The following is a 12,938-nucleotide window of genomic DNA, read 5'->3' on the forward strand; positions in this document are numbered from 1 at the left end:
CCGCCTGGCATGTTTGTTTCTTTTCTTTCTTTTCTTCTGCTCTGGTGATATGTATACTCCGCAATGCGTGAGCTCGTAACTACAATGATTTGTTCACCGAGCTCTTTCAGCTGATGATTCGATCATTACGTTGGGCCATCCTCCTTTTCATACTCTCTATATTTTTCATAACTGGCATGGGAGATTTACTCCACATCACAGAAAGCGTCTTCCTATTTTCTTCTCCCGAGACATGTTATTTTATCTTACATTGTCACATACTATTACACTATTTATCTAGCATTCGTTGATTGACATCTCTCATGTTAAATATTATTATTTTTCCTTTCTCCTTTTTCTGTTTTTTTTTTTTTTTCCCCCTTCAAATATACAATTCGTCAATTTCTGGTGTTTCTAACATATCCCAAACCAGCCTTTGTCCTCTTACCATATTTTATCAAAAACCAAGTTCTTTATTCTTTCATCGTGCATTATCTCGTTTTGTTGAGCAGTTTTTACCTAGTTGTTAGTTAAAGGGGGTGGGTTAGTTTAATATTGATGTCTCCTTTGCGTGGTTGAGCAGACGCGGTGAGTACAGAGTAGATATAGTCCGTCAGTTGTGTATTTATCCATGTTCCTCCAAAGCAATTACATTACGGAGATTATCTCTGACCAGATCCAGGAATGTTCGGGGAACTCCCCCTGGATCAGAACGACATGTAGGAGCCTTCTCTGACACACTTCCCCCCCCAAAAGCTTGAACACAATCCTCGTGCCGCTGCGCTCCTGGTGGCGTTGTGATTGAAGCTAAGATATGAATATACCCGGCAAAAAGCAAAGAAACCAGTCCAGTCATTGCCCAGGCATGGCCGGACTTGTGAGCCAGGTATCGATACGATGGTATGGTTAGAAATTGATACGCCAAATCGCCCTCTAGCAACTAACCGAGACGCCAGGCCAGCTGTCTTGCTCGCAGAAAATGGAAAGTCGTTAGCGTTGGCTGAGAATCTGGTTGACACAGGATACTCGCTCAGTATCATGTACCGTTTTTGTTGTGACGGGACGCAAGTGATATCTTGCCCTCTAGCCCACTCGATTGATTTTGAAGATTTCCTTCCATATCTTCGAGATCCCCATTCTTTCGTTTCGCTTTTCCTCTGAACCCATGGGTCTTCCACAAGTCGCCCGCCCTTACAGGGACGATCCGGTCCCCTCATCCTCAGCTTCCGCTCATTCTCTCCAATCATATGAACACTTTGAGCCAGAGGATAGTCCGCCAGCATACACAGAAGATGACACTATAGCTCTCATCCAACCCAACGTCACCAGCACTCCTGGCCGCAACAATCTCTCCTCTGTAGACCGTCTAGTAAGCGACTACGAAGTCCCCGGCGGGCGAGTAATGTCCTCCTCGCGCGCCAAGAAGACCTACACAGTGACCCTATCGCCAGAACTCTCGCAGGATCCCGAAGCGCTTTGTAAACTGATTACATATCAAACCCAGCGCCCGCCCGTGCCCATTATCGTTGTCAAGGGCATACATACGGAGTCGGTGAAGAGCTATGGACGGAACAGGAAATCCCACCATACGGACACCACAAAGGAGACTGTGGTGGATTTTGAATTTCGCATAAACTGCCTCAACTCCGTCTTGCCGGATGTTGGTCGGCCAGGGCATCGGTGTCGGTTTGTGGACATTGCGAGAATTGAAGATTGGAAGAAGACGTGTCGCGGTGTGCGGCTTAAAAGCAAAGGTGTTCATCACAGGAGCAGGAGTGGAGGTTTTGCTGTTGCTGGTACCGATGCGGAGCTTGAGGAGGCTCAGGGGTTGACGCCTGGCAGTGAAGAACCAGATCTGGAGGAGTGGTGCAAGCGGTACTGCGAAGATAAGACGCGAGTTAAGTCGTGAGTTCTCGCCTCCCTTGTATCCTTACTTGTTTATCCTGCAGATACATGGAAGTAGATATGTCTCAATGTCCCCCCTTCCCCCCAACAAAAGCTAAACACCTCTTCCTTTCCAGCTTCACTTTCCACCGCACCTGGGAAGCCTGGGACTACGGCGCCATCCAGAAGGGTATCACAACCCTGATACGCTCCCTCAACTACCGCGGTCACATCTGCATAGAAATGCACACCCACAACGCCCACCTGACCGTCTACTCCCCCACCCTCGTCAACAAACTGCGCACAAACACCTTCGTCTGGTGGGTCTGCGTCCTCCTGCAACTCTGGCTCATCACCTGGCCCCTCCTCTACCTGCTGGAGAAACCCTTCGAGCCGATCACAGCCACGTGGTACGCGCGCTACAATGAGGAGCATGCCTGTGGCCTTAGCGAAGCGATGTGGCTAGAGCTTTTCACGCCGGTTATTAAGCGATCGGTGCTGGCGAGGGCGAAGGATGGCGAGATGGTAGGGCTCGAGGAAGCTCGGGTGGCCAGGGCGGAGGCGGATAGAGCGGCTGGGGTTGAAATTGGGAGAGCGGGATCGGAATTAGAGGCGGAAAGCAGGCCGCGGAATTGGGCTGATTCTCTGGTGGGCGTGGTTAGGGGGTTGGCGGAGGTGAGGCAAGAGTACAATCAGGCGGCGGGGTGGGGTGCGGATTGCTGAGTGTTTTTCTTTTTCTTTTCTTTTCTGTCCCTGTTTCTGTTTCTTTTTTTCTGTTCTATATATTTATATCACGGCATGAAAAACCCTTCTCCTGTACGGAGTATATTTGTGAGAAATGCCAAGTAACCAGGCATATGTGAAGATCAGTGATTAGCTTTGAATAGTTTAATAGAGATTGTTATATAATGAATGATATTATACATAACTATTTTTACTTATAGTCTCAACAGCATGGTATTTTCGATTTTTCGTCCGTTGAGGGAAAACTAATAGTTATATGACCCCATAAAATTATACACAATTGAAGAAAGTCGTTGAAAAAATTTGCTTTCATCAAAACACCAAGAAACGAAACGAATCTCGAATGCAAGTAAACCCGCCAACACTCAGGTTAAGGGTTAAAATTTTGAGAATTTGGGGTTAGGATTAGGGGGCAAGGAAATAAAGATACAATACACAATCGTCCTTTACAAACTATTATTCACGACGTCGATACTGCTCTCTCCTTCCCCTTGCCACGAGGCCCAATTCTACCTCCACCGCCTCCACCGCCTCTCCCTCGAGAATGGCCAAGGCTATGACTCTGTCCACGACCACCTCCCCTTCCTCGATCAGAAACAACCCTCCGTCCATTTCCATCCGCAGCAGCGCTCTGCACTTGCAGCTGAGAGGCAGGGCTTTCTTCATCGTTCGACGTCACCGCCATAGCGTTGGAGATATTTCCCATGGCACCACCACCCCTTCGTCCCCGATCAGAACGGGCTTGGGCACTGCCTGTCGCTGGCCCATGCGCAGATCCACCTCTTCTTCCTCCACCACTAGCATCTCCCCCTCCACCCCTACCTCTCTTCCCTTTTCCCCTCCCCGGTCCCGAACCCACAGCCACATGTCTTCTCGCCGCCGCAGCCTCTGCCTTCTCAACTTCCTCCCTCACCCTCCTGCTCTCCTGATCCCACCATTCCTGAAACTCTTGCTCGAGCTGGATATCCTGCAACTTATGCTTGGTGGTAGCCGCTTCCCGGATCACGTCTTTCTCGATCTGCTGCTGTTCGAGAATGTAGGCTAGGGAAAATGAGCTGGAGGAAGGTGAAGGGCAGGAGTAGTTGAATTGCCGTGGATGGCGATGGTGGTCGTCTCTATTGCGGGTAGTGATGGCGTAGGGCTGAGATCGTGAGGCCGTCTGGTTTGGCGTCGTCAATGGAGGAGTGGCAGACGAGGAGGGTTGTCGTGGTAATGACTCTGCCTTCAAGGTAGGTAGGGGTGACGCTTTTGGTGTGGAAGGCGGTAATCGGGTTTCCTGTGCATGTTGCTGCTCCTGTGGAGCCGGACTGGGCGTACTGCTTTGCGGCGAAGGTACACCAGCGACGGTTTGCCGCAGTGTCATTGGCGGCTTGGAGGGTGTGCGAGCCGGCGTCGAGACATTCATAGTTGACTGGGATTCTGCCCGCGTCAATGAAGGTGCCGGAGATGATCTGCTGGCGACGGTTTGCCAAGGTGGCGAGGGTTTTGATTTGGATGTCTCTCGTTGTTCAAATACCTCACGGGCATGCTGTTGCTGGAGCTTTTTACGCTCTTTCTGCGAGAGCTTTGATGGGATGAGTTTGCTTGTTACGGGCGCATCCCGTCGAGTCGATATACTTATGCCCACGCCCGATGGATGAGATCCTAAAGTTTCTGCCATGATATCCTTCAAGCCTGTTTTAGTATTTGCAAGTCCGACAGAACTCCATGGAGCACCAGCAGGACCTCGTTCATTAGATTTTACCAGAAGCGTAGTAGACGAGCTATCAGGGTCTGTGGACGCTGCTGACATTTTGGCTCCAGTATCTCGAATTTTTTCTTCCATCGGCAACGGTCGTCCCTCGACATCCATTGAATCAATTTGTTTCTGAGATGGCTGGACACTGGCTTCATGTTGGTTGGAGGGCAGGAGGTGATCATCATCCATATGGAAAATCAAGTCTCCCGTTGACTGCTTTGACTTCAGTGCTGGACTCGCTTCCTCGATCGACTCCGCCTCCCTGAGAACAGGTTCAGACTGCCGAATTTTGACGGAAAGACCGCCCTTATCACTGGTGCCGGTGCGGAATTTACTCTCCCGCAACTCATCTTCGTGCAGACGCGAACGAAGCCTCATTGAATCTATCCGGCGTTGCCTATCCTGTTCAAGCAGAGGAATTACTTCTGGGTATCTTTCCGCGATGTAATCTTCCGAATTCCGACCCCGAGAAACTGGTTGGCATGTTAATTGGTTTGCTCGACAGACAGCGTCGAGTTCGAAGAATAGATCATCGTCTAGGTCATCAAGCAGCCTATAACGAAGAAATAAGTCACAAGTAACAATAACAAACCACAGAATGAGAATTCCGGAATAGCAGCGAAATAGCTACATACCTGTTTTCCAGCATAGCTTCAAGATTTAAGCAGATGTACTCTAGCGCGGCCTGTTTGAAAGCGGTCACCGAACACGGTGCAACTGCATTTAGATAATGACATACGTTCCGATTATTGACTGCATGGAATTAGCCATTTGTGCGTTTTTCTCATGAACGTAAAGAAAAGCTCCATCCATACCAAACCGGCCCAGCAGCTTCTGGCATATCTGTGCAAGCCTATCCAGCATCAACTCATTTGCAACAGCCATAACATCAATTACCAGGTCAATCAAATCATCCAGTTCGTCAAATTTAACGTCTTCAAAAAGCTCATCATCCGTATCCGCATATATATGACGCAAGGCAAATTTGAAGATGCCAAGACGGATATGTTTCAAATCGACACGAACAGGATCAACACCAGAATCGGAGACACCATCACGTCTTCCGGCCAACCAAACACCGCCGGATCTCCCGTAAAACAACCCATTGAAAAACGGACAGCGAGCGCATAAAATCTGCCTGTGGGCGCTTGCATTGCCGCCATCAAGTTCAATCACCACGTCACTACATCCAAAGAGGCTGGGATCCTCATACGCCCGCTCCATATTTATGTGTAAACTTTTCCTAGGCAAAATCATGAATCTCGCAGCACGCTCAAGCTCACGAAGTTCAAGTGCCGTTGCTAGCTTCAAGACTTCGATTCGAACCCGTTTGTACTGCGCCGCATGTTTGGGTGAGTGGCGCACTAGCGTCCACACATCATAGACCTTGTCTGCATACATATACAGCACCAGGTTGAATATGGCCAGGAAGTCGACGTCGTGAAACTTGATTGAAACCTGGCCGTTCTTATCGTACTCGATGTCGAAGGTGTCTGGAACGGAATGATAATACGACTTACGGAATTCAGACAAAGCCCTTCTCAAAACCGAGCTTCGGCCAGTCAGAATGAACTCATGTGCAGGAATTCGAACATCCGAGGCAGTTGTCGACACCCAAACAATTGGTCGAAAGGAATCGGAGCGAACAGCATCATCCAATGTTAGCTTGATTTCCGACTCAAGGCTGCAAGGCTCGATAAGCGTGTTCCTTATAACGACATCCATGGACATCACCAAGGTATCACCAGAGTCCCGATCCCTCAATATGCTTTTAAATGCTAAGAGGGGCCAGAAATCATCCCATATAGAGGGACGATCAATCATTATTTGCTCTTTAGCCACGTCGCAACTGCGCTGAGAAACCGCGTATGCCCCGAACGCATTACTCCTAACAGCTACGACGCGGGAAAGGCCCGGAACCCGAACAAATTTGTAGTCTTTCAAACGAGAAGTTCCTGTGGTTTTGCCATCAGCCTCCTTGATCTTGGCGCGCTTTTCCTTTCTCCACGCAGAGCCAGACTCGGTGCATAAAATGATGGATCCATCTTGACCAACGTCAACGTCTCGGACAGCCATGTGGGATTTTTTGATAGACCACACGCGAGACGGCTGCGGCAACGAATTTCGGATCTTGGCTGGGTTGGTGGTGGATGATGCTGTAGAACTAGTATCCGCCTTGCGGCTAACATGAACTGTATAGACTTCGCCGAATGTCGACATCGCGCATATAGTATTGCCGCCAGATGTGATTTTAGAAATGTGATTGGTGGATAAGCCGTATCTCGTCGACATGAAGCTGTTTCGGATGAAGCTCGACGCACCATCAAGGGGGAAGACAATTTTAGAGTAACCGTAATGGGTGAAGACCCAAACTTCGTGGTTTTCGAGCAAACAGGTCGTGGCTCGATCGATTGCTGAAACCATCACAATGGGCGAACTGAACAGCGACGCGCCAACCCTCCGGGGAATTGTTTGTGTCTCGAGAGAGCGGGCATCGGCATCGATGAGACCCAACTGACCTTCATTCTTACCGAACGTATATAGACCTGTGGGCGTAAATACAACAGAATGGATGGCAGAAGCAGCCGCGCCGATAATGGCTTCTTTCTTGAAAGGGTTGAAGATTTGCCGCGGAGTAGTTTGGATGGGCACATCGTTCTTGTGGATGGTTTTGGGAAGCGCGTATCCCAGCTGTCCGTACTTATTACTTCCCCAGCTGAACACCTCTCCCTGTTCAGAGACGGCGATGGAATGGTCTTGGCCAAGGGCCAGGGAAACTACCTTCTTCCCCGCAAGACCGCCGCCCTCGATGCAAACAAAACTGAATCTAGTACCTTGGTCACCAGTTCCCAACCTCCCTCCTGGACCAAACCCGCACATAAACAGATTCGACTCCGGGTCATCTGTAATGATTCCGGTGTGTAGTTTTGACATCACAATTTGTTGGTAGATGATGGGACGCGCTCGAACCAAAGTAGGAATATCATTGACAGAATGGATATCAGACTCTTCGACATGGGGATCTGACCCTCTACGGGCAGCACGAACTACTCTGTGGTCGCGATTGAAAGTGTATAACAGATGATCTGGGCGAGTGAGGCAGATCCGCTCGGGGAATTGGCGGTCATCCTCATCACCCAGCCCAAGATTAAGATTCTTGTTGCTACCGAAAGTGAATACCTCATCACCAAGTATATTGACCACAGGCTTTACGTTCGCCGGCCAGGCCGTCTCATGCACAATCTCTGTTTCGGACAAGATGGAAGACTCGGTTGACGCTGCATCATCTGAATCTGAATTAGACTTATATTCCGAAGCATTGTTGATATCGCGAGGCAGAATAGTCGCTCCAAAGACGTCGAAGGGGCTGTTTCCCTCGCGGTCTTTGATCTTGATCAGACCACCCGATGGGTGGGGGATTCCTCCGGGCGGCCTGAAATCAGTAGCATCGCGAATATCCCTCGCAAGAAGGGCCTGCGCAATGGCCACGTTCCCAGCGTATAGCGCGCGATGGAGCGCAGTCCACCCGCTCTCCAGATCCTGGGCATATATATCCACGAAAGGCACCTCCAGCAGCGAAGAAGCAAATTCAATCGCATTTTCCTTCTGCGACGAAGCTATTAGGTGCAATAACGTGCGGCCATAGTGATCCTTCACATTGACATCAGCGCGAGTCAATATAACAGGCGCATTCCGCGTGGTGGAGGAGGGCTGCTTCGGCGATGAAGCAGCAGTTGGGTGGGAACCTTTCAAGAACGAGCCTGGTGATGTCCCTAGCGCGGCTCCGGAGCTTCCATGGCCCGAAAAGGCAGATGCATTGCTACTGCTTTTCCGTTGAGTATTGGAGCTGGTGGTGTCTGCCAGAAACCGTGTGAAGCTCTGGACATCATCTTGGAGAAAATACTGCCAGAGTTTGCTACTCATGTGCTTTTGCGTGGGGCGGTGGCAGGATCCCGGACAGAGGACCCCCCAGTTATTGAACACCCCGAATAGGGTTTAAACCGCGGTGTCGCCTCGATTCGACGGATCGCGGGGTTGGCTGTTGCAAGTTCCCTTTTTTGTTTCTTGCTCAGGGGAGTGTAGGACAAAGCTAGGGTTGCGAGACAGACAGGGAACGAGAAAGATCGGGTATTGCTCGTCCGGCGAATGAATGTGCGCAGCTATGGATATATAGCGATTCGAATGGAAGAGGTCTGTCCCGTTCCGATGGTGCTGTCTGCCGTGGAGAGATTGACGAGCGAAAGGTGGAAATCGGCGAATAGTTTTACGTTGTGGCGACGGCCGTAGTCGTAGTTAGTGCACTGTAGGGCTCGATATTTGCCGAGGATAGAAAGCGTTTGTGTCAATGCAGGGCCCAAATAGCCGCGACTGTCAATGGCATGCTGTATTCCTGTCTAATGTTGCCGTTGACGGTGGACGAGAGAAGAACGCGGAGGAGGATTAAGGGTATTTGCTCTGGCAGAGGTTTGCTGGAGATGGGATCAGTCATCGCCCGGTGAAAGTAAACCCACTCGAGCCAATCACAGCCCGCAAACCGCTCCATGAGGCCGGGCGAGAGGTCGAGAGCATTTTCCCCGTGTTTGATCTGGAGATGAGAAACGAGTATGGAATAGAGGGATAGGAATCGCAGCTATGGCTGGGAGATTCTGGGTGAACTCGGCGAGATATCAGGTTGAGGAACTAGATGTGTCAAACTGGCCATCATGGATAATTTGAAGTTATATCAGAGATTTTATATCACCTCTGGATTCTTGAGACCTGAGCACAGTCTCGCTCGTATAATCGAGCATTCCCTTCCTTATAAATACTGCCTTTTATCATGTAATTATCAGAGTTGTCATAGTGAATATTCTTTTTATATTCAGTATTTGGGTCAATATTCGGACATTCCATCGTTCCGACACTGGCAATTGACGACGAATCCAACGCTTTTTTTTTTTTTTTTTCCCTTTCCCATATGATGATATTCCATAATAAAATACAACTGGAATGATATCCTCATAACTTGCTCAGCCACTATTCCATTTATTCGAGTCTTCGGCTTCGTGACTTGGACGAACTCCGCTGTATCTCTACAAGGCTTCTACTCTCGCAGTCTCATGGCAGAAAGGATAATGCCCAAATCGCAGAAAACGCAGCTCAGAGAATCCCCATATTCATCCCTTCCAAGCAAGTGCTTCTATCGAGGATGCCGTTCTCGTCCATCGATCGAAGACGAGGGGGTTACAACGCAACAACAGCACAACTCGAACGCAAAAGCATCTCGATTCTTCTTCTTCTTCTTCTTCTTCTTCTTCTTTTCATGGCCAGCTCTTGAGCTCGTTTCATATCCCAGGCAGCAATTGCCTCTCGGCCGGGCAATTAGGCAACGCTGTGCTCTGAAGAACGCCAAAGAAGACCCCCTAAAAAAAACTTTGGTAGCCTAGCGAAATGACAAGAAGACGCAAGCTTGAAACCCCAGTCGGCATCGAAGCAGTATCAAGAATTGTCCGATTGTTATCCATCATATTTTGCTGTCCCCTTCGGGTGCTGTTGTGGTCGGCCGTTGCGAAACACATAGACTGACCAGCCGGAGGCTCAATCAAGCCAAACATCACCATCAAAGCCAAGTATGTACTCCGCGGGAAAGGAAAAAAAAAAAAAAAAAAAAAAAAAAAAGAAAAAAAAAAAAAAAGAAAATAAATCCACAATGATTGACCGCTGGAATGGGGAAAAATTCCCCTGCCTGGATTGCATGTATGCATGTTTGCTTGCTTCGAGGCCAGAATCAAAAAGAAAGGGCATAAAATTCAATCGACAAATCGGCCTCGATTGCACTCTCTCCGCCCTAGCGCTTGTTTGGCTGGCCGGGCCCGTAGTTTGCTGCCAGCAGAGCGCCCATTATTGGCGGGCAAATGAGCAACTTTCGCTCCGCTAACCTCAACGGCGGCGGTGTCGCCTTGACCAAGACCAAGCTGCAGGGTTGAAAGGAGGAGGCTTAAGAGCAGGAGCCAAGATCGGGACGCGACAGCCTTCACTGCTCATGACCCGGAGCCTGGCACAAGAGCTGCTCGCGAGTCGTTGTCATTCTCGCTCTATCCTGTGTCGATTTCTTGGTGGCTGGTCAAGCTTGCAAACTCACGAGACGAGGCCAGTCAGTCCAGTCACAGGCCTTGGAAGTGCTTCTAGATTGCATGACAGCTTCTCGTCACGTTTTCGTCTTGTACACGAAGCAAAGAATGACCTCAATGGGGAGAGGGGAAGAGAAACTTAGTGAGCTAAGCACCAATATTTCGAAGGAAAAAAAAGAAGAGAGAGAGAGAGAGAGAGAGAGAACTTTGCAAAATAACAAGCGCTCGGCCCCGAAACTTCATGAAAAAGGATTATTATATAGTGATAATTGTTATACAGGTTTGACAGCTCATCGTTTTATAAAGATGTGCTACGACATGCTTTTTCCAATGCAGTAATCCGCTTCATTACATGCTTCTCCTATCATTTGACGAGCTTGGGCTACCTTTTATCGAGGTACGGGGTGCGTACATATACTAGGAAACACCCGAAACCTCAACCTCAGACGCACAAAAAAGAGAGCAGCGAGATATATCGTTTTTTTTTTTTTTTTTTGTCTTAGCCAATCACGGGTCCCTAGATGAGTAGCTGTATTTATTGAAGGGTTGAGACGAGATTCGCCGGGCGAAGCCATTCCCGACGACTACCTTCTTCGGCCCATGACCGGAAGCTGCAGGACGGGTTTCATGAACTGAGGTTTCCTCAGGTCCCCTCCCTTCCTTGAAACAACGGGATTCTCCTCTGACCCGGACACATTCATCCATTAAATAGATCCTAGCTTCGCTCTGGGTTCATAACGTGCCACGTTGTTCACCGCTTTGATCTCATTGTGACAATAACCGGGTTTTTGGTCCAAGGAATAGACCGAGTGCCGGCTCCAACCTCAACGCTTGCGTCCCCTTGCATTCTCGTGCGCTTCTTATGCTTTTGTGTGTCTGTCGCTAAGAAAAATGGTGTTAACTAGAAGCTTGTGGATAACTGTTACCTTATTACTAAAATAAGCAGGGCCGGTGGGCCGATGGACGCCAATCCTGGATCCATCCAATCCAGTCCAGTCAAACAGAAAGAAGTTGCTGTGTGGAGAAGTAAAAGTACGCTGTAAAATGTGGAGCGGGCGAGGGATCTGCAGCTGCAGCACAAGTCTCCTGAAACTTCCCAGCTGTTTTGGCGATTATCATACATAAAAACAGCGTTCGCAACTGGAGGAAAGAGGTTCATTGAGTGGGCATGGCTGGGTTGGGAAGAGAGTAGAATAAAAGAAGCCGACTCCAGGCAAAAATACTAGTATTATTGCTTGTCGTTGCGTCGATGCATGGGCGTGGTATTGCGAGTGAAGCACCAGTAGCAGCAAATGTGCGCGGCCTGGGAATGGGGTGAGGCAGCCAGTTGCAGTAAAGGAGCCTGGCCTTCTGCCTCGTCTGAGTCGTCTGGAGCCCTGGGCCTGGGTCTGTTGGCGGTTTGGGTGGTTTATCATCTGCTGGTCCAGACATTATGTGAGCCCAAGCCAGCTGTCCAGCCATTTGTTTGGTGATGGAGAACCCGGCATCCCATGGGTCTGCTCAAGTATTGCGATTCGGGGTAGGAAGAGAACTGTTACTTCACAGGCCAAACGCAGTCTATCTGTCGTAGTATATATCTGTTCTCGCACCATTTGAGTAGTTATACATGAGAGTGACCTCAGATGACTGAGGAATGGCGTATGTGATCGGTTGGGTTGAAATCCGATACCGTATTGTATAATACAATACCAACTTTATCTTTCGCTGGTACGCGGCGGCTTTGTGCCGCAAGTGAGATCGGAGCATCCTATTGGCTCAATGGGGGATTATGCAAGCCATTGACTACAAGCTGTACCATATCGTATGGTACTTTGCGATACCAATACCGCCAAACCAGCGATGACATGAGATTTGTCAGGACGATCGAGCTCGAAACACCCAAGGGACGACGACGAGCATCGAACGAAAAGCAACCACAACAGGCATCTTTGATTGCAGACCAGGCAGAACCCAACTCCCCGGAACCCAGGCCTGCTGCAGCAGAACCCCATTCTCCACCGTCCACCCGCTCCATCCTCTCCATCACTGCCTGGCGGCTGGCGGTCCCTGTTGGTTGGTTGGGTGGTTGTGCCATTTTGAGTCAGCTGTTGTGCGTCACTCGCCGTTGCTGCTCCAAACCTCAACTTCCCGGATTTCTCCCCGTCTGCCCAAACTCACAAACCTCATCAACCTCGCTCACTGCAACCTATCTCTCCTGTTCCTGCTCCCGTCTTCCTCTCCTTCTTTTGACCAAGTGGAAGTACTCCGGAAGATGTTCCACTAAAAGTGCTGTTCCCCCTTCTTGGGAGGAATCCGCTGCCCGTCTTCCGATCTCTGGGGTCCTGAGATCCAGCACGATTTACTTTCCTTGATGCCTCCCCATAACCTATCCGATATCTCCATGCTATCACAATAATGTTCACTGCCAACGAGGTCCGTTCCCGCACTTGTCGAATTCCTGCGAGCTTAAGTGATCGCTCATAAGGCTGTTCTCTCTCCATCAG

General features: G+C 49.4%; 3 protein-coding genes across 3 annotated transcripts; 1 reads left to right on the forward strand and 2 right to left on the reverse strand.

Moving 5' to 3' along the window:
* Positions 1-1,144: 1,144 nt before the first annotated feature.
* Positions 1,145-2,586, forward strand: HCAG_05809 (predicted protein; the record flags this gene model as incomplete). Its single annotated transcript, XM_001538154.1, has 2 exons — positions 1,145-1,884; positions 2,001-2,586. The coding sequence occupies 2 exons, from the start codon at positions 1,145-1,147 to the stop codon at positions 2,584-2,586; spliced, it is 1,326 nt and encodes a 441-aa protein (XP_001538204.1).
* A 481-nt stretch (positions 2,587-3,067) lies between these two features.
* Positions 3,068-8,269, reverse strand: HCAG_05810 (predicted protein; the record flags this gene model as incomplete). Its single annotated transcript, XM_001538155.1, has 4 exons — positions 3,068-4,898; positions 4,981-5,098; positions 5,161-5,838; positions 5,866-8,269. 4 exons carry the CDS (start codon positions 8,267-8,269, stop codon positions 3,068-3,070), a joined length of 5,031 nt encoding a protein of 1,676 aa, XP_001538205.1.
* Positions 8,270-12,202: 3,933 nt separating this feature from the next.
* On the reverse strand, positions 12,203-12,529 carry HCAG_05811 (predicted protein; the record flags this gene model as incomplete). The annotated part of the gene is made up of 1 exon (XM_001538156.1): positions 12,203-12,529. One exon carries the CDS (start codon positions 12,527-12,529, stop codon positions 12,203-12,205), a length of 327 nt encoding a protein of 108 aa, XP_001538206.1.
* Between the last annotated feature and the right edge of the window lie 409 nt (positions 12,530-12,938).

This window comes from Histoplasma capsulatum, genomic scaffold (assembly GCF_000149585.1).
Source record: "Histoplasma capsulatum NAm1 scaffold_7 genomic scaffold, whole genome shotgun sequence".
In the NCBI taxonomy this organism is placed as follows: Eukaryota; Fungi; Ascomycota; class Eurotiomycetes; order Onygenales; family Ajellomycetaceae; genus Histoplasma; species Histoplasma mississippiense.